General features: G+C 42.3%; 2 protein-coding genes across 7 annotated transcripts in view; one reads left to right on the forward strand and one right to left on the reverse strand.

Annotated features, from left to right (window-relative positions):
• Positions 1 to 20,375, forward strand: part of LOC115437017 (E3 ubiquitin-protein ligase TRIM39-like) — a 760,370-nt gene that overhangs the window by 202,558 nt on the left and 537,437 nt on the right. The gene's annotated exons all lie outside the window — the stretch shown is intronic.
• LOC115437009 (uncharacterized) overlaps positions 1 to 20,375 on the reverse strand; it is an 89,695-nt gene that overhangs the window by 38,818 nt on the left and 30,502 nt on the right. Inside the window, exons 1-5 of one of the 6 annotated variants that reach the window (XM_030160062.1) lie at positions 18,122 to 18,404; positions 3,047 to 3,215; positions 1,548 to 1,907; positions 690 to 1,007; positions 77 to 178 (exon numbers count right to left, since the gene is read on the reverse strand). In XM_030160062.1, coding sequence (XP_030015922.1) covers positions 77 to 178; positions 690 to 1,007; positions 1,548 to 1,907; positions 3,047 to 3,083 — 817 coding nt within the window. In that variant the 5' untranslated portion in view covers positions 3,084 to 3,215; positions 18,122 to 18,404. Of the gene's footprint in view, positions 1 to 76; positions 179 to 689; positions 1,008 to 1,547; positions 1,908 to 3,046; positions 3,277 to 18,121; positions 18,405 to 20,375 lie in introns of those variants that run through there. The other 5 variants (XM_030160059.1, XM_030160063.1, XM_030160061.1 and 2 more) reach the window with 5 other exon arrangements.

Genomic DNA, 20,375 nt, shown 5'->3' on the forward strand with positions numbered 1-20,375 from the left:
TCTAGAATCACATGAGACAAAGACAAACATGATGAAGAACAGCACAACAGGTAGTGGAGTAACAGACGGGACGTACCTGACAGAAAATACCCTCGGAAAATAAAGAAACGTCCTAGAAGGATTAGAAGAAGAACAGCAAAGACAACCAGGAGAGCTGTGGCCCAGGCTGGAAAACCCTCTGTGGACGACAAAACACCAACATGAACTCCTGCTAAGACATGATCGTATGATGACCTGTCAATCAAATCCTAACAAATGTTTAAAGACATTAACAAGGACCCGAAAACCTGCTGATATGAAGTGGAAAAGAAAGATGTGTTTTATTCTGTTTGACAGTTGGACAAATGAAAGAGCCAGAGCTGACAAGGTGGAGTACTGACTGTAGTCTGAGTATTGATCAGGTGGAGTATTGACAGTAGTCTGAGTATTGACAGTAGTCTGAGTATTGATCAGGTGGAGTACTGACAGTAGTCTGAGTATTGATCAGGTGGAGTATTGACAGTAGTCTGAGTATTGATCAGTAGTATATACAGACAGAGTATTGAACAGTGTCTTTTCTCCATCAGTATGAAATATCATCAGGACATGGATCTCCATATTGAATGTTTTGGACTCAGAAGTGAGAGCTGCAGCAGAAGGTGTGTGTTTTCAGATTGGAGCTGTTTCATGTGGTCTATCCCAGCACTGACCTGGGACCACCTGGAGCAGGACTTTAGACCTCAGGACGTCTCCTTCCCTGTAGACGGTGCAGATATACACACCTCCGTCTGTGTCTGTGGGCTTTTTCAGAGTCAGACTCATGTCTTCATTCATCTGTGTGCGGTCACGGTAAGACCTGTCCTGTGTTTGAAGATCATCAGTTTTACTCCGGGACACGTGGACCACCATCAGTTGTGGATCAAAGTGAGTCCAGTCCACTGTGGTGTCTTCAGGCAGATCGGCTGAAGCTTTACAAGGCAGACGGATAGACTCCGCCCCCTGCTGGACCTCCACCTCCTCCTGGTCATCTGACAGGAAACAGACCACAGTGATTAGAACAGACAATAAAGTCCTCTAGAACTTCAACAACACACACTGTTCACATGAAATGGAGAAGAACAAGAACCATCCAAGGTGTGTTTTCAGCAACAGACTGAAAACAAGTTCAGCTCAACCTTCATCCAGAACCACAGACTAAATGGAATAATCCAGTCTGAACCTGACCTTTGACCTGTGTCTACTGTAGTGGGTGTGGTTTAGATCTGACCTCTGACCTGTGTCTACTGTAATGGGTGTGGTTTGTGTCTGACCTCTGACCTGTGTCTACTGCAGTGGGTGTGGTTTATATCTGACCTTTGATCTGTGTCTACTGTAGTGGGTGTGGTTTATATCTGACCTCTGACCTGTGTCTACTGTAGTGGGTGTGGTTTATATCTGACCTTTGACCTGTGTCTACTGTAGTGGGTGTGGTTTATGTCTGACCTCTGACCTGTGTCTGCTGCAGTGGGTGTGGTTTGTGTCTGACCTCTGACCTGTGTCTGCTGTAGTGGGTGTGGTTTGTGTCTGACCTTTGACCTGCAGCTGTACTTGTGTCATTCTCCATTCTTGAGGCCCCTCCCTCTCTGTTTCCCATTGGAGGTTACAGGTGTAGTTGCTGCTGTCAGACAGTTGTGGTTTCTTCACAGTGAGGCTGAAGTCTCCAGTTTCCAGAATGTTCTTCTTCATATACATGCGCTCACTGTGTTGGTATTCCTCTTTCAGTTTACCACTGTTGTATTTATGCAGGTGAATAACTGTTTGGTTCAGATCAGAGCGTTTCCAAACCACTGAAGGATCGTCTGGTAACATGCCAAAATACTGGTAGGGCAGCAGGACCGACTCCATCCCCTCATACGCCTGCACCACTACAGCCAGTGCATGCTGGGAAACTGAGGACAGACACACAAACAGAGTTGATCTGTGAATGGGACCAGAAGAACCCAGGTGAGTCCTGCTCAGGTTCCTCCGTCTGGTTGGTGTTTCTCATCCTTATCTGTTCCACACTCACATTAATAAGGCTGGGATTTTACACCAGAACTTTGGCCAAAGTCGTCCTGTCATAACATATACGGTGTGATTTGTTGGGGGTGGGGGTGGGGGTGGGGGGGGTCAACCCCCCCCTCTGGTTGTCACATCCCTACTTCTGCTCAATGAATTTCATCCTTGGGGGGGACAACCAACCAACTAAAACAACAGCAGGTTGTGTCAGTTTTCTTCCTCCTATATCCTCCATCACTGACACTAATGTTCACCTGAACCAAACTGTCACAGTCTGACAATTCATTAACGTCCACATGCACTGGGGGGGGGGGGTAAATGGGACAAATTCCTGGTGCCCAGCATTTGTGTGTCCAGTAGATACAGGTTAGAAGGTGTGAACATTTCATTGAAGATCCACTGTATAATAGAGGAACAGAAGCAGGGAGTTGGACGTTGAAAGTATGGAAAGGTTCACTTTAGTTTCACACCAGCGTTAGTTCCATTAGTTCTGGACCGCACCCCCACGGATACAACTGCTGCCAAGTACAGAAGTATAAATGTGCATTTACAGAATGACTTCTATTGTGATTGATCACTTTGTATGTTTGTGATGAAAGTCTATAGTGGAATGGAAACTGTGCTGGGATTAATAAAGTGTGTGTGTGTGTGTGTGTGTATATATATATATTATATAATTTGCTGCCAAAATATACCCATCTCTCTGTTTTTCTGACAAATGTCTCCCTGATAACATATATGTGATTGTTTGTATGAGCCTTTTTCATAAACAGTAGATCAGTCATTCCATCAGTGACCAGTGGTTTCACTCTACAGTTATTTTCTTCATGTTACCAATGAAATTAACTCTTTTCTTGTTCCTTTATCTGCCTTCAAATTATCCACAGTTGTTCTTTTTTCCTCTCAGAAACACAGTCTGTGAAACATTTGATGTATTTGAGTAAAATGTCCAAAAACAGTCAGTGCAGTGCACAGTACACACATGTTCCACCACATGAGATGGGGGACGGCTGTTTTATGGTTTTCTTACCGTGGATGAGGAGCCCAACCACCACCAACACTTTCATCTTCCTGCACAAAGTCCACAGCTGTAGTTGAACGTCGTTGGGACTGAAGGGACCCAGGCTTCAGAAGCACACAGGTGGGACTGGACCGCTTCCACTGAGCTCCACTGTGGACTGTTTCCACCCAAGAACCTTCTGGAATGGAATGGAAAACAGGCTGAGCAGCTTTGGACTGAAGAGTCTGGAAAGAGTTCACTCAAACACTCTAATCTGAGGAACCAAACATTTCACAATCCAACTGTTTGACAGAATGTGGATCAGGGCCGGACTGAGACTCATTTTCAGCCCTGGAGTTTCATACCTCAGACCGGCCCACTTTAGATCACGACTGATTATTATTAAAATCATGTAATTCTAACCTTACATGTTAGGTCTACACACTGTTCTGCAAAGCCTTCTAATTCAGTGTATTTTCTAAAATATTTCCAATTCAGTGCAAGTAAAAGTTGCTTCACAATGTGGATTTATTTCAACAGTGAGTGCACATCCACATCTCCAACATGATTATTCCTCACAACACAACAATAACAGAATCTATATTTTTGTTCTTATAAGTGTTAAAATTTTTCAAACCTTTAAAATGTTTGAAATGAAATAAAAGAATATATACAAATATTACATAAAAAAATAATAAAAAATAAATAAATAAATAGAGCTTGCTGCACTTTCTAATAACTATTATTTTCATATCCTCTGCAACAAAAGATTTCCATCACAACTTACTTGCAGTTTGTTCCATCGTTGCTATTGAAAACTTTTGGTACAGTGATATTAGGGGTTTCATGAGGATGAGAAGAAAAAAATATATGCATATCCTGTGACTGAGGGCGAGCAAAGCAGTCAAAGCTAACAACAGACTCCTCTTCATCTGTCTCATTAGTGGTTCAGGGTTGTGCTGCTGAGCTGCTCCTCTGTCATCAGTAGACTCTGCTCTCCCTTTCACACTTCCTCCAGTTTCTCTAGACTCACCTGCACCTGGATCACAATAAAAAATAATATCTACAGACATTTAGACTTACTGAACCAGTTCAGTAAGTCAGACCTGTTCCAGGTGCATGTTGGTCTCCGGCAGGGCTGCCCTTTGTCACCGGTTCTGTTCATAATTTTTATGGACAGAATTTCTAGGCGCAGCCAGGGGCCGGAGGGGGTCCAGTTTGGGGACCACAGGATTTCGTCTCTGCTTTTTGCGGACGATGTTGTCCTGTTGTCCGGCCTCATCAGACCTGGACCTTCAGCGTGCCCTGGGGCGGTTTGCAGCCGAGTGTGAAGCGAGCGGGATGAGGATCAGCACCTCCAAATCTGAGGCCATGGTTCTCGACCGGAAAAAGGTGGTCTGGTCTCTCCGGGTCGGTGGGGAGTCTTTGCCCCAAGTGGAGGAGTTTAAGTATCTCGGAGTCTTGTTCACAGTGAGGGAAGGATGGAGCGTGAGATTGACAGACGGATCGGTGCAGCGTCTGCAGTGATGCAGTCGCTGTACCGGTCTGTTGTGGTGAAGAAGGAGCTGAGCCGAGAGGAGAAGCTCTGGATTTACCGGTCAATCTACGTTCCTCCCCTCACCTATGGTCATGAGCTTTGGGTCATGACCCAAAGGACAAGATCCCGGATACAAGCGGTCCAAATGAGTTTCCTCCGCAGGGTGCCTGGGCGCACCCTTAGGGATAGGGGGAGGGGCTCAGTCACCAGGGAGGAGCTCAGAGTAGAGCCACTGCTCCTCCACGTCGAGAGGGGCCAGCTGAGGTGGCTCGGGCATCTGTTTTGGATGCCTCCTGGACGCCTCCCTGGGGAGGTGTTCCGGGCATGTCCCACCGGGAGGAGACCTCAGAGAAGACCCAGGACACGTTGGAGAGACTATGTCTCTCGGCTGGTCTGGGAACGCCTCAGGGTCCCCCCGGAAGAGCTGGAGGAGGAGTCTGGGGAGAGGGAAGTCTGGGCATCCCTGCTTAGACTGTTACCCCTGCGACCCGGCCCCGGATAAGCAGAAGAAAATGGATGGATGGATGAACCAATTCAGATATTTACAATGGCTGAATATGCAGGTTTATTTAATATGACTTTATGCTATTGCCTTTCAGTTGTGAGCTTTGTGTATTTACTGTCTCACTTTTATAAAAAATAAACTAGGTCAGGACTATGGTTTGGGTCTAGACAGTGGTTTTAGTGGAACTACTGCTTGTTGACACAGTCTGTTCCAACAGCTCACCTTTTCCTTCCATCCTGACAGGAACAATCCCCTCATCACTACTGGCTCCTGGCTCTGCTTCTGACACTAAAGCACAGTTTAAATGCTCAGAATTCTCAGCACAAATCTTCTATTTCCAAAGCCTTGGTGTCAGTTTCATTCATGTAGTGCTGAATCATCTCAGATACCTTTCATAGTGAACAGGCCTACACCATACTCTTCATTGGAGCCTATTTCTTCTAATCCTCTTCCCTCTCTGAGCAGTCCTACCTGCCCACTCTGGACTTGTGGGCTCATGGGTGCTGTCTGCTGCTGGATCTGCTTTCTGACTCTGAGGAGCTACAAGACAAAGTTTACTACTTCTGTGGCCTCGCATCAGACTATTATTTAAATGACAGAACCTTATGTTCCACGCCACAATGCCACACAATTCACTGACTCCATGATTAACTAACTTTAAAGGTGCTTTACCCGGTTCATCGTCCTCATTAGTTGTTTCCAACCGGAGGTGGTTTTTGTGAAAAAGTTGCAGATTTTGTCACATTTGGCTGCGTTTGCTTCCAGAGCTTTCCTCTTTTTCATTCTTGCTTCTCCACACCACCCTTGTTCTTTCTATTCTCCATGTTTCAAACAGCAAACACAGCGGAGCATCCACAGCCTACAGAGCACAGATCATATATGCTCAACAGATACAGTACAGAGCTACTAACCGTATGCAAGGACATGTTAGGCCAGGTCACGGGGTGTCTGCAAAAAAAGAGGAAGAAAACAAACAGTTTGCTGGCAGGGGGGGTGGGGCCCAGGAACAGCAGCAGCAGATTACGTGATCAACTCAGTGCTATGACTGAATACCGGCCCCCAAAAAATAAATAAAAAAAATATTAAATACATATTTAAAGTGAACTCCAGCCCTCGCGGCCTAAATATTATACCGGCCCACCGGGAATTGTCCCAGTCCTCCCGATTAGCCAGTCCGGGCCTGATGTGGATCCACAGGTTTCACACCCAGGTATTCACTTCCTGTTTGACTGACTAGTGGAGTTTCCTCTGAAGGATTCATTCACTGAACATTCCAGTGTTTCCTCGGACCCAAACTTTACTGAACAGGTTCAGTTTGTGTCATTTGAACCTCCTCAGACCCAGCTGTGGGTTTTCTGTCCACATATGTGGGCAAGAGTTTCACAACTTTATACAAAAAAAAGGAAACTGTCCACCACAAAGGACATTCCATAAAAATGTAAAAAAAAAAAAACCAAAACAAAAAAACAAAAACCTGCATCTGAAAAAACTGTTGCATCATGATGTTTCCAATACAGGCACTGATTTAATGACAAAACAAAAAAGCTGGTACTGCTGACATTTCCTGGGTCTGAGGAGGCAAGTGACCATTTTTGGTCATTGTCACATACATTACAAGACAGTAACAGTTCCAGGTAGGACAGTGAGTCCACAATCTGAGGTCCAATGTGGTCTCCAGGGTCTGTCAGGTCCAATGTGGTCTCCAGGGTCTGTCAGGTCCAATGTGGTCTCCAGGGTCTGTCAGGTCCACCTGTGCTTTGTTCAGTTCCATGCAGTAATGGAACTAATGTAAGGACTGATGTTCAAAGGGGTCATGTGGATGTGGACAGAGGTCTGGACCAGCAGGCATGGGGGTCTAATGGGACAGGGGTCTGGACCAGCACACATGGGGGTCTAATGGGACAGGGGTCTGGACCAGCACACATGGGGGTCTAATGGGACAGGGGTCTGGACCAGCACACATGGGGGTCTAATGTTCTCAAATTCCTGTTCCTTTCATCTTACATGTGTTTTTCTTGTATTTCAGATCCTGGTTTAACGGAAATACCAGGACACAATGGGAGAACCGGGTTTGGCTGTGATCACACACTAACAGGGTCGGTCTAGTTCTAACTGTGGCCCAGTTCCACTCAGACCAGTTCCACTCAGACCAGTTCCACTCAGACTGACAGATGACTGATCGATAATGAACATAACCTGACACCTCTGTTAGCTTGAACCACTTTCCCAAACAGAGTCATAACCTCCAAACTGGAAGGAAAAGGCAAAGAAGGAGCACATGAAGGCAGCTGTCACTGTTCAACATGTGCACTCTGTCTGTCTGTCTGTCTGTCTGTCTGTCTGTCTGTGTGTCTGTGTGTCTGTCTGTCTGTCTGTCTCTCTCTCCACATGTTAGTATATGTAAATTCCTTCATTTCATAATTGTCGTGCTTTTTTTCCACCACTTTCTTTTACATCCCAATGCAGAACAGGAATTAATTTACTAAAAAAAAACACTCAAAAAAGGCACTTTTTTATGAGGCAAAAAGGGTGGGACAGAAAATGTTGGTGTAAACAACATCAGTTGGAGCTGTCAATCCAGTCCAGCCCATCTACAGTCCATGGGCTGCACTAGTGTAGAATGTGTGTAGGGATGGAACCATATGAACATTTCCTATCACAGTTATTGTAAGTAAGTAAGTAAGTAAGTAAATTTTATTTATAGAGCACTTTTCACAGAGTCACAAAGTGCTTTATCAATTCAAATCAAATCAAATCAATTCAAATCAAAATCAAATCAAGTTTACAGACCCAACAGAATCCTTCAGGAGCAAACACTTGTGATTGGTGACAGTGGAAGGAAAAACTTCCCTTTAACAGCAGAAACCTGGAGCAGACCCAGACTCCTGAAGGATGGCTGTCTGCCTCGACCAGTTGGGTTAAAGAGAGAGAGTAAAGGAGGAGAAAAGAGAGAGCGATAGAGAGACTGGGGGAGAGGGGGGGGCTGGGGGGACACATGGAGTACTTTATGATGAATACATAGAGTGTAATCAGTTTGTGGTGGTCCTGGGTCAGGTGGGAGACTAAAAAGCCTTTTTGAACAGGAGGGTTTTGAGGTGTTTCTTAAAGCTCTCTACAGAGTCCATGGACCGTAGGTGTAGAGGCAGGTCATTCCATAGACGTGGTGCCACAGCTTTAAAAGACCTGTCACCGCGTGTGCTAAAACAGGTCCGTGGAACCATCAGCAGGTGCTGTTCTGAAGACCTCACGCTACGAGTCGAGCTGTAGGGCTGGATCAGGGAAGCAATGTATGCAGGGGCCTGGCCATGCAGGGCCCGGAAAGTTAGCACCAGAATTTTGAAATGAAGACGATATAGAACAGGGAGCCAGTGGAGAGATTTAAGGATGGGAGTGATGTGGGTTCTCCTGTTTGTGCGGGTCAGGAGCCTGGCAGCAGAGTTCTGGACAAACTGTAGATGGGCCAGCTCCTTCTGTTTAAGCATGTAAACAGGCTGTTGCAGTAGTCTAAGCGAGAAGACACAAAGGCGTGAACGATCATCTCGAGCTCATTTGTGGACACCATAGATCTGAGTTTGGAGATGTTGCGTAGTTGGAAGAAACAGTTTTTGACTAGGTGTTTGGAGTAGAATTCTAAAGACATGTCCTGGTCAAAGATGACACCCAGATTCCTCAGTTTGGTCTTTACCGAGGAACTCAGGTCTCCAAGGTGAGCAGGGGACACAATGGACTGGATTGTGTCACAGATTACTTTGGGGTTTTTCTTGTTTGTGGCTATAAGTTTGTGGAAGTAGCTGGATCTTGCCTCCTTAATCATTTTATTTAATGAGGTTATGAGATCTTTCAGATGTAACCTGTGTACTTCCAACTGGGTTGATTTCCAAAGACGCTCAGTTTTACGACAAGTTCTCCTTAGGTTTAAGATGTTTTCATTTATCCAGGGACAAGACCACTTACGAGTGACATTAGTTTTCACGGGAGCCACCTGGTCAAGAATAGAGCTGCAGTGTGTGGAGAAGCACTGGATAAACTCATCAACATCGGGACACTCATTAAGAAGACTAGGGTTAAACAGGGCACGGAGAACCTGGGCTGTGGACTCTGTGATAATCCTCCTCTTGGCCCTTCTAGGTGCAGGCTTGGGCTCCAGAGGCACACATAAGTCAAAAAACACACCACAATGATCACTCAAGTGGACATCCTCAACACACATTTGTGACGTGTAAGCCCAATGAGAAAACCAGGTCCAGGGTATGTCCTTTCTTGTGGGTGGGGCCACATACATGTTGTATGAGGTTAAAAGTGTCAGTCATGGCTAAAAGTTCCATTGCTGGGCTGGATGAATCATTGTCGATGTGCAGATTGAAATCCCCAAGAATTAAAACCTTCTCCAGTTTTATTATTGATGTAAGGAAATCACTGAAATGGTTTCAGAAGGCACCAGCAGGGCCAGGGGGACGGTAGATTAAGAAACAGTAAAACACACTGGACCAGCCAATCTTGATCATTTGTGACTCAAATGAGGGAAAGTCATCGGTGCTCATCCCTCTGCATATGTATTTGTCTTGGTGCACTACAGCAAGGCCACCGCCCCGGCGACAGGGGCGGGGCTGACCAACAGCAGAGCAGCCAGGAGGGCACAGTTCATTTAAATGAATGAACTCCCCATCCCTCTGCCACGTCTCCGTCAGGAATAATGCATCCAAGTTCCTGTTGGTAAAAAGCTCATTTAGGGAGAAGGATTTATTGGCAATGGAACGTGCATTTAATAACCCAAACCGGCTAGGTGGTGGTGACATCATGGTGTTCATGTCTGCTGTGTGTAATGGGATTTGTGTCAACCACCTACGGTGTCTTTTAGCAGAGTGAAACCCCATACGAGACCTGGATATGACAGGAATGGGGAAGAGCAAGGCAGAGGTGTAGGCTGCTGGAGATGGGGAAGGAGAAGAGGAATTCACTGAGGTGGTTAGTTGACAGGTGGACAGTGAGGGCCTGGGAGAGGAGGACAGATCAGCTGGGGTGTTGTTTATTCTCACTACAGATTTTATAGGAGACTCTGAACGTGGTGATATTAGATGTGACCAGCAGGGGGAGCAGGTGACTGCAGCAGAAGAGGGAGGGCATAGTCACATTGGTGTGGGTGTGGTTTTGGTCAGGACAGCGTGTTGGATGTTTTGAGCCAAGACCCTGCTGCCTAGTCTAGAGGGTCTGTGACCAAAATTATCATGGTTATCATTATTATCGCAGTATTATTGAAATGTGTTCAAAATGTTCAAAAAGTACTGATACACACACTGAAATAATTTAACCAAGTTGTATTTTGAAAAAAAAAAAAAAAACAACTAATACAGTAACACACACAATGTACTTTCTGTTGCAGAAACATTCAAATAATAACATGTAAACCACAAACATACAAATGTGCATTAAAGTTGGCACCTTATGGACACAACAGATATGTGCACCGGGGTGGAACTGATAGGATCTGATCAATATCAATGCCATTATCAGTTCTGCTTATCAATCAATTCATTATCAATTCTCCTATTGATTCCTGAGTGGTTTTTGAGTGTGAAAAAGTAGTTGGACAGGTCAGAGTGGAGTGTGAATATTTTCCAGATCAAATCCTTCCCAGTGTCACACATATACACTACTGTACACACAAACAGAAAGGGAAACACAGTCAGATTTAACTGAACTGTTTAATGAACAAATGGAAATATTCTGAAAGAATGAGGATTTAAAACATGTTAGGCTGATGTGATCCAGACTGGTCAGTGGTTCAGTCCTGGTCAGTGTCCTCTGGTCCAGTTCCTCTGGAGGTCAGTCAGTGGATTTCCTGTTGAATGTCCTTCAGTTCATAAACCCTCCTGTCCTTTGGCTTTGACACACATCATGTGTCTGTGTCCAGTTGAAGTTCACTCATTTGGGCTCATTTGAACTGACAGGAGTTTGTCCTGAGTAGAGATCGACCGATATGGGTTTTTCAGGGCCGATACCGATACCAATTATTAGTAGCTAGAGGAGGCCGATAACCGATATTTGGAGCCGATATTCATTTGCAGTAAAAGTGTAAAAATCGGCGTGAAAAATTTTGAATAATGCAAACACTGAACTTCGTTTAAATGCCTAAAACATGTTTATTTAATCAAACAAATAGAAAATAATAGCTCCAGAAGTGCATGGATTTCCTAGACTCAGAAGCATCTCTTTTAAAGTTGAATAAAAGCTTAAATAAATAGCTCCCTTAAATTTTTCCACAGTAAATAAAGTAAAATTTAAATATAACTATAATGACTTATCTTTGTTTTAAGTTCAAACACAACACAAATACAGGGAGACTCTTGTAAACTCTTGGGCCACATGCTGACATCTGCTCAACTCATCATGCTTCATTTATTACAGCATTTGGGAAGCCTTAAGTTGATTTCATTATTAAATTTTATATTTTACCATGTGATAGCAGGGACCCTGTCATTCAAAACTATGTTGCTACATCATTAATTATTAATCTGACAAAAGCTACATAAAAAAGTCTAATAGTGTCTATGAGTGCAGTTAAACTCCTGACAGAACACAAACAGCCTTTAGGGCTTTAATGAGCACACACAGGATTTAAAATGTTCCACCATGTTCAGATAAATCACTTCTGAATTTGACTCTGTCATCTTCACTTTAATTTTCAGATCATAGGACTAGAAAGCTCACAGCAACATTAGTAGTTGTGAGTTGTAGAGTTCTTCATGTGACTTTAACGCAGACACACACTATTACATTACAAACCAACACAGTCTCATCCCAAATAGTCAGAAACCGACGCATGTGGTCAGAGCCCCACAGCGGCACTATTTGATGCAGAGGGTACTCCTTCCGCATTGGATTTCGACGCGGAAGGGTACACACCGCAGAGAGGCGAAGTTTTCTCGTATGAGAAGCTCCAGAGAGAAAACACATGTGTCAAAGGTAAAGGCAGAAAACTGTTCTGAAACTGGACTACACATCCCTGTGCTCCACATCTGATAACTACTGCTAATGTTTCAGAAGAACGTCAGAGCAGAGGAAACATTAGCGGCAGCTCTGCTAACTCAGATTACCTCCCGACATGGCTGAGAATTAGACTGCTGATAATATAGTAATAATATAATGGAAACAGTCTGTGATAGAAAAGCATGTGTGTGGGATTAAGAGAGAGCGCCGAAAAAAACTCAGTTCACTTGTTTTAGGGAAGCACGCTGAGGTGAAGTCTGATGAGCTTTTACCAGAACATGAGTTCATCAGTCTGGATCTAAACGCTCTATGTATTAGTAATAGAGAAAATGTTTGTAGAACACAGTCTCATCCCAAGTCAGTCCCAGTCTGTGTGTGAGGACAGCTTCAGCCTCAACCAATCAGAGGGCGCAGAGTGGATAGTGCAGGAGAGAGAGAGAGAGAGAGGCGCGGCTGCATCTAAGATGAAATAACCCAGTTTTAAATTGATTTCTTAATATTGGCCCGTCGGATTAAAAAAAAGGCAGATACCGATATATGTCAAATTTCCAAATATCGGTGCCGATAATCGGTCGATCTCTAGTCCTGAGTATCTACATTCAGACACTTTCTCTGTTGGGGGAGGATCTGAATCAGTGGGGGCCGGGGAGGGGTTAACACTAGCACGGACCGAGTCTGTCTGCTCGGACGGACCAAGTCCATGCGAGTGCATGTTCGAACTGACCTGCACTTGGACGGACCGGGTCCGTGCAGGAGCCCGTTATCTCCGAATCTTAAAAGGGGATTTCCCAGCGTGTTGGTAGAAAATCTTGCACAAAATCATTCACCGGCTACGAACTTAGAAACGGTCCACGAACACTCCATTCTTATAAGTCCACCTGAGAAGGTCCTACAGAATGGTCCATAAATCATTTGCTTGGTGTTTGTAACTGTTCATAATGGCATTTGTGACTGAGGCATAAGTCTTTGGGTAAGTACACACCCAAGTATGTTATTGAGTCATCTTCCCCTTTTAGCTGATATTTTTGAATGTTTTTGGTGAGTTCATAAATGAATGTAAGAATCTGTGTTTTTGACATATTAAGCTTGTATTCAGACATTGGGCCGTATGCTCCCATACAATCCATCAATCTGGGTAAAGATTGTGTGGGCTGTTCTAAGTATACTAAGACATTGTCGGCAAAAAGTGTGATCTTTTGTTCACCCCCCATGGTTAAAATTCCTCTAATATTAGGGTCTTGGCAGATCCACTGACTTAAGGGCTCAATAAATATGGCAAATAAGAGAAGGGAGACAGCACATGCCTGTCTGCATCCTTGCTGTAGGGAAAAGGAGGTGGTCAGATCCCTATTCACTTTGATTCTAGCTGTTGGTTTGTTGTATGAAGCTTGAATCACTTTAATGAAGTTCCCATGAAATCTGAATGTAAACAGTGTTTTATATAGAAAGTTCTAACGAACTTTATCAACCACATTTTGGGCATGTAGGCTAATCAAAGCTGATTCAACATTAGTTTCTGTGACATGTCGTATAATATGTAATGTTCTTCTTATGTTATCCTGTGTCAGTCTTTGCTTAATAAGTCCAGTCTGGTCAAGATGAATATTGACTGGTAGAAAATTTTCTAGTGTAGGCTCCTACAGAGTCGGGTGTACTGTGCACGTACTGTGAGCGGTGCAGACTCTGCGTGCACTGTCCATGGACGTTTAAGGTTTCATAGTCAAGCAAACCAATTTTACATTTAAAACAGGTCGATGTGAAGACTTCCTGCCAACAGTCTGTTATGTGACACCAAGTACAGGGAGTCCACGCCTGGCACGTGCAAAGCAGGGGGCCGGGGGGGCTTGAGCCCCTGCCGCTTTGATCCTCTGCCTACAAGTGCCCTTTTTACTCTCTTTTTTTTGCGCAAAAAACTGCATGACTAAAATTTTCGCAACTAAACTTTTGATCAATGATAATAAATGTTAAGAGTGGTTTAATTTGGCTGTCACTGGACCTGCTCATGGTGCCCTTTCATCTCTGTCCCGCCCCGCCCCTTCCTCCTGTGCAACCGTGCTTGCAACACACACACACACACACACACACACACACACGCACACACATGTCCTGGTCTGGAGAATGAACGTACAGGAGGGAAGCTCCACGATTCCAGGTACATGAGAGTCCACCCACTATCTGCCCAAAACATTCACTTGTCGCTCTGGTCCTATTCTTCAACAACTATAGTTTTGGGGCCAAAAACCGATGGTAAGTGAGTAAATAATTCAATATCATGGTCAGGTCATGGCATTAGCTCCCAGACCAGCCCACTGTAACAGCTGGTGTCCACCTGAGTCTGAGTCCTGCTGAAGCACTCACACACATCTGCTTCTGTTTGATTTCCATAAACTGTGGAGTTTTAGCCGCAAAATTTTAACACATGTTAATAGTCCTCACTTTGGAGACTGAGAGATATATTTTACATTGTAGAAAATGCACATCTTTCACAGTAGTACACAGAACAGGTGCAGTCTGAGTCTAGTCTAATCAGTCATATACATTTATTGAATGAAAATAAGCAACAGCCAGCCCACAGTTTTCAAAGAATTTTAACAAGGTATTTCCAAAGACTTGCGTGGAATGTGGAGTCTGGAAAATAATGATAATACTGAATGATAATAATACTGATAATGATACTAATGATGATAATACTGAATGATAATAATACTGATAATGATACTAATGATGATAATACTGAATGATAATAATACTGATAATGATACTAATGATGATAATACTGAATGATAATAATACTGATAATGATACTAATAATGATAATACTGAATGATAATAATACTGATAATGATACTAATGATGATAATACTGAATGATAATAATACATATAGTAATAATAACGATGATGATGATGATGAAGATGTAGCATTAGTATTATAAATGTTTTTTGGAAACTCAGTGACACTTTTCATTGGAGTTTGTATTCATTCCATACACATTGGTGCCAAACTACTGTTTTTGCCACATGTGCCCAACACCAACCACTCACTCTCCCCTTACATTCACTCATGAATAATAAAATAACTTGACATGCATGGTGTGTATGTGAGTGTATTTGTCGTATTTCTTATATATTTTATTGTTTTATTATTTAGTTTGAAGATGCCTCTCAAACAAAGACACATTAAACAAAAAAGAAAGGAGCTACTTGAAGCTGCTAAACGTAGCAGATCCCTTACCAACTGGGTGAAAAAAAGTCCTACAGGTAAGCACAATATAAGGAAGAACATTCCATACTATTCATGGGCATTAGGCACACCATTCACACACATGAATTATCTTCCTGTAAATGTCTGCAGTTCCAGAATTTGCCACATTTGGGATGGGGATTATTCCAGACCAGTGAGACCATCCTTTTCAGAGTGATCTTCACCTGGCCTGCAAGGAGGCCACAAGAAAGAATTTCAAACCTCATTTCTATCACTTTATTTGACTTTGTAAGTTATTCCATATTGTTACTGTAGCTGTCTGCCAAACTAATGTAAAAATGTATACTTTGTGGAATGATTTATTAAACCTTTCAAATCATATGTAATTGGTGGTTATTTGTTTTCATGTGTCGAAGTTTGAGCCCCTGCCCCTTTACAGCTCTCTGCACGGCCCTGGTCCACGCAGTCGTAAAAACTGAGCTTTGTGTGTCCAGCGGATGTCTGCTTTGGGTCCGCCTCCAGTAAGCATGGACGTCCACAGAGTCAAGTCCACCTGACTCTGTGGGGACCTTGTCTTTTAGTATAGATGTAAATATTCGGTAGTCTACATTCAGAACACTTATAGGTCTTAAATTTTCACATTCTTGTCTATTTTTCCTCTCCTTGGGAATAAGAGCCAACTGCCTCTCTCCATGATGGGGGAATTTCACATTTTTTATGAACCCAGTTATACATTTTTATCAATCTGGGCACTAATTTACCCCTCAGATTTTTTTTTACCATTCAGTAGTAAAACGGTCCATGCCAGGGGAGCCAACAGTTCATAGTCTGGTCACAGCCTGGGTCATTTCCTCAACAGTCACCTCAGCTCTAGGAATGTTATTTTGGGTGTCTGAGACTTTTGGCAAATTGAGTGACTGTAAAAAATGAGTCTATTTCTGAGTCATTGTTGAGAATTGTTGTTGTATAGTTTTTGACAGAAAGATACCAAACATAATCTTTTCCTGCTGGTATTCAATTATCTTAGTCTCAGGATTCCTTATTTTGTAGAGTACTATCAGCTGGTTTTTTCTTTCACCTATAAGCCAATAGTTTGGATGTCTGACCACCAGTCTCCCAGTTTCTCTATTTGAGATAGACAAGCTTTTTCTGTATTTCTTCAGTTTATATTTCATCAGTCTCATTTTCGACTATCTTTATTTCTTGCTCAGTTTTAGAGTCCATATTATCTTTATGCTTTCTTTGTGTTCTTTGTGTTTTTTAAACTGAATTCTAATTAATCTAGAATGCTTAATGTTGTTCTGCTGGTATGATGGTTTTTCCAGTTAAGGCATCAATTTCAGTGGTTTTTTGATGGTTTATTACATAATGCACCAAATTATTACTTTTTTTCCCCAAGTGTTACACTCGCATTTTGTAATAACTGATGCAATATGTGATAAGTTATTACAAAATGTGTCAAAGTTTATTACCTCTGCCAGGAGGTACTGTGATCACTTTGCTTTGTGTGTTTGTTTGTTTGTTTGTTTGTTTGTTTGTTTGTTTGTTAGCAAGATAACTCAAAAATTAATGAACAGATTTCCATGAAATTTTCAGGAAATGTTGATACTGGCACAAGGAACAAATGATAACATTTTGGTGGTTATCGGGTGGGTGGGGGGGCTCAATCTGTCTTGGCGGAGGTCTGCGCTCTCCAAGTGCTTTTCTTGTTCTAAAATGCGTTCAAAAATTTAATTACAAAATGGGGTATTTAATTACAAAATGTGGCGTTGTTACACAATGAGGTGAAAAAGTATTACATTATTACATATTGCATCGTTATTACACAATGCGATGCTACATGCGTCACTAACACGCAGCCGCCATGTCAGCTGACAGGATCAGAAGCCCCATCGTACTGTTTGTTCTGCTTTCTTAGAATAACTGTCTGCCTGACATTCGGCTGAAAATCACACCCCCACAGTGAGAAAATATGGGTAAATTATACATTTCCTGAATCCTTAGAGTCCTGCCAGTATTGCAGTGTTTATATTTTGTATCTCTGATGCTTCCTGAGGCCACAGGACTAAAAGAAAAGAGATGATTTAGGCGAAAATGGTAGGAAAAATTGTGTGATTAAAAGTTTGAAGAGCTCCAGTGTCTACTGTATTTGTCAAAAGTATTCACAAAAGAGCTTGAATGAAAGCCCAGAGTGTCCCCTTTAAATGATACCAAACATGTTCATATAAAACATTGAAACATGTCCTTAATCAGGGCCAATACCAAGATGGGTACCAGTGTCAAAAATGCATTTTTTCAATGGGGGTGGGGCCTTTAACAGTTGAAAACAGTCATTTAGCTGTGACTGCAGAAAGGTTATCAGACCAACATGTTTAATACAGACATGGATCTGTTCAAAAAGTATAAGCAACCTTTTCCACCTTGAGTGGTACCGACATCTCATGTGGCCCATGGACTATCTGTGCAGCTGTGTCCGTGCAGGTTCCTTCAGCCACGTTCTCAGAGGCCAAACATTATAAACTGTGCACACACACACCTGGGGTGGAGCTGCTTCTGCAGGAAATGAACGTACTGTGAGTTTTGTCAGTGCGGTAATCAGACACGGTTCTCATAATAATTAGAATTTAAACAGTAATACTAACCATCGGAAATGTGACTGTAGTTTATCATTATACCGGTAATCGTTCCATCCCTAGATGTGTGTAAATGCTGTTGGTTTATCCATGTGGTTCAGTCAGAGGAAGACTTTCAGCACAGCTGACTCAAATGAACCCAGTTCTATGAGGGTTTGTGTGTGTGTGTGTGTGTGTGTGTGTGTGTGTGTGTGTGTGTGTGTGTGTGTGGAGGCTGTAGTTCAGCTCAGTCCAACTCACCGATGACACTTGAAGCAGATGTGTTGCAGTGGGTTTAAGGTTTGTTGGAGCTTCCACACACTCGTCTGCAGCTCTGCTCACACTGACAACAACTGTCACTTTCATTTCTGGGAAATGATCTGTGTTCTGTGAAATGTGGCTCCGCCTACTACCTGTTTCCTGGTTGATGTGTGTGTAGTTTTGTTTCTTGTTTTTTTTTTTTCTTTTATTCTCTGTTTACTTGTTAAAGCCGATCTTACCCAGTTTCCCTTTCGGGTACAATTCAATATCCACACATCAAATTTGAACAAAGGTGCTAATCCAAGTTTTTCAGTAGAATATAGAACTGATACAGAAAAAAACAAGTAAAGAAAAAACTAAAAGTGGGCTGGAGGAGAGGGCCTGTTCCACTTCTGCTTCAACCAGATCAAACACATTAATGTGTGTATGTTTCCATGAACCCAAACACAAATGTGTGTCATATAAATGTGTTCACATCACTGATATATTCAGGTGACATCATGTACAGGTTTGACATAGTTTGTCCAAATAGTGGAAAAATCTTCCCTTTGACCCTTCAAACTAAATGTCCACTTCTCCAGAATGTAAATGTCCTGTTCCATGTCCATCCATCCTTCTGTTGTGGCTGCTTCAGACTGTCAGCATTTTCTACTGATAATGTTTTTGCTGCCAAAAGCATGAACAACAGTTTTTTTTATCCTTCAGTCCAGTTCTCAGATGAAATATCTCCTAAAAACAGGACTTCACATTTACAAGGAATGGTTTCAGTGAAGATGTTCTTTAAATGTTCACACAGCTGTTCCCACAATGGTCTGATCACTGGACAACTCCAGAAAATATGACCGTGATTTGCATTCTGTGTCCCACAGAGTGTCCAACAGGTGTCTCCACTACACTGTAAAAAAAAAACAACAAAAAAAAACAACAAAAAAACTCCACTATTATTCTGGCAGCAGGGGTGGCAAAAAAAATACTGTTAAATAACGGAAAATAATCATCTCATAAAAATACGGTAAATTTCCATAATTAAAATACAGTTTTTTGCCCCACCTTTACATAAGATTTTGCTTTTTTTATTTTTATTATTTTTTTTTTTTTACTTTTTTTACTTTTTTTTTTTTTTTTTTTAACTTTTATTGAAGAAAACAAAATAAAACAACAAAAAAAACAATGTGCAGAGTAACAACATTTGTCCTGAGATTGAGCCCAAGATTACAATATAAAGTATTTGGTTACAATGAAGAAAAGGAGACAAAAAAAACAAAAAAAAAACAAAAACAAAAACAATCCGGGCTTAAATATCCATTCCAATAAGACTGAATGCTGGTCTCCATCTTCTTTCAAAGGTGGGAGTCTTCAGCTGTAGCTGTGCTGTTAACTGTTCCATTACACAAACTTGTTTAATTGTTTGTATCCATTGTCCAAGTGTAGGTGATTCAGGTTTCAGCCATAACATTGTTATCATTTTTCTCGCAGTCATCAGAAGATGTAGTATGAATGTTTGGTCGTGGGACAGACCATCAGGGAACATGTCCAGTAAAAATAAGAATGGGTCCATACAGAGGTGGACTTGAAGTCAACTATCCAACATGCCTTTTCCATTAGTCCAGAAGGGTTTCACAGTGGGGCACTCCCAAAATATGTGTGTCTGATCACCACAGACCACAGTTTCTCCAACACTTGTTGCTAACACCACTTTTAGAGAGAAAAGATTTGAATGGGGTTCTGAAAAATCGTATTTTAACCTTCCAGTCAAATTCCTTCCAAAGCTGACTCCCCACCCCCCTGTGACAACCACAGCAAACATGTCCCCAGATATCCTCATCCAATATTACATTTAATTCCAGTTCCCATTGTTGTTTTATGTGCTGTGTATTATCTGAAAAATCTAACAACAGCTTCTGATATATCAAGGACACTTGTTTTTTCATTACACCATCATTTTCAGTCAAACTGATAAAATGTCTTTCTGTGTTTGTTGGTTCTCTTCTGATGTGATCCCCGTCAGCATGTTTTATTATGTCATTTCTTATTTGGAAGTACCTATAGTGGTCGCTTGATGGGAGGTTAAATTTGCTTTTTAGTCGGTCAGAAGTTTTAAATATGTTTCCCTCAAACAGCTGATTGATCGTGATAAGTTTCCTCTCGGCCCACCGATCAAAACCCCTGTGATAGAGATGGAAGGAACTCCAGATTCCCACTGATGGACATGGCTGGACAGAGGGACACTTTTCCTTTTAAATGTTTTTGAATC

The sequence above is a fragment of the Sphaeramia orbicularis genome, chromosome 17 (genome assembly GCF_902148855.1).
Source record: "Sphaeramia orbicularis chromosome 17, fSphaOr1.1, whole genome shotgun sequence".
Lineage (NCBI taxonomy): Eukaryota > Metazoa > Chordata > Actinopteri > Kurtiformes > Apogonidae > Sphaeramia > Sphaeramia orbicularis.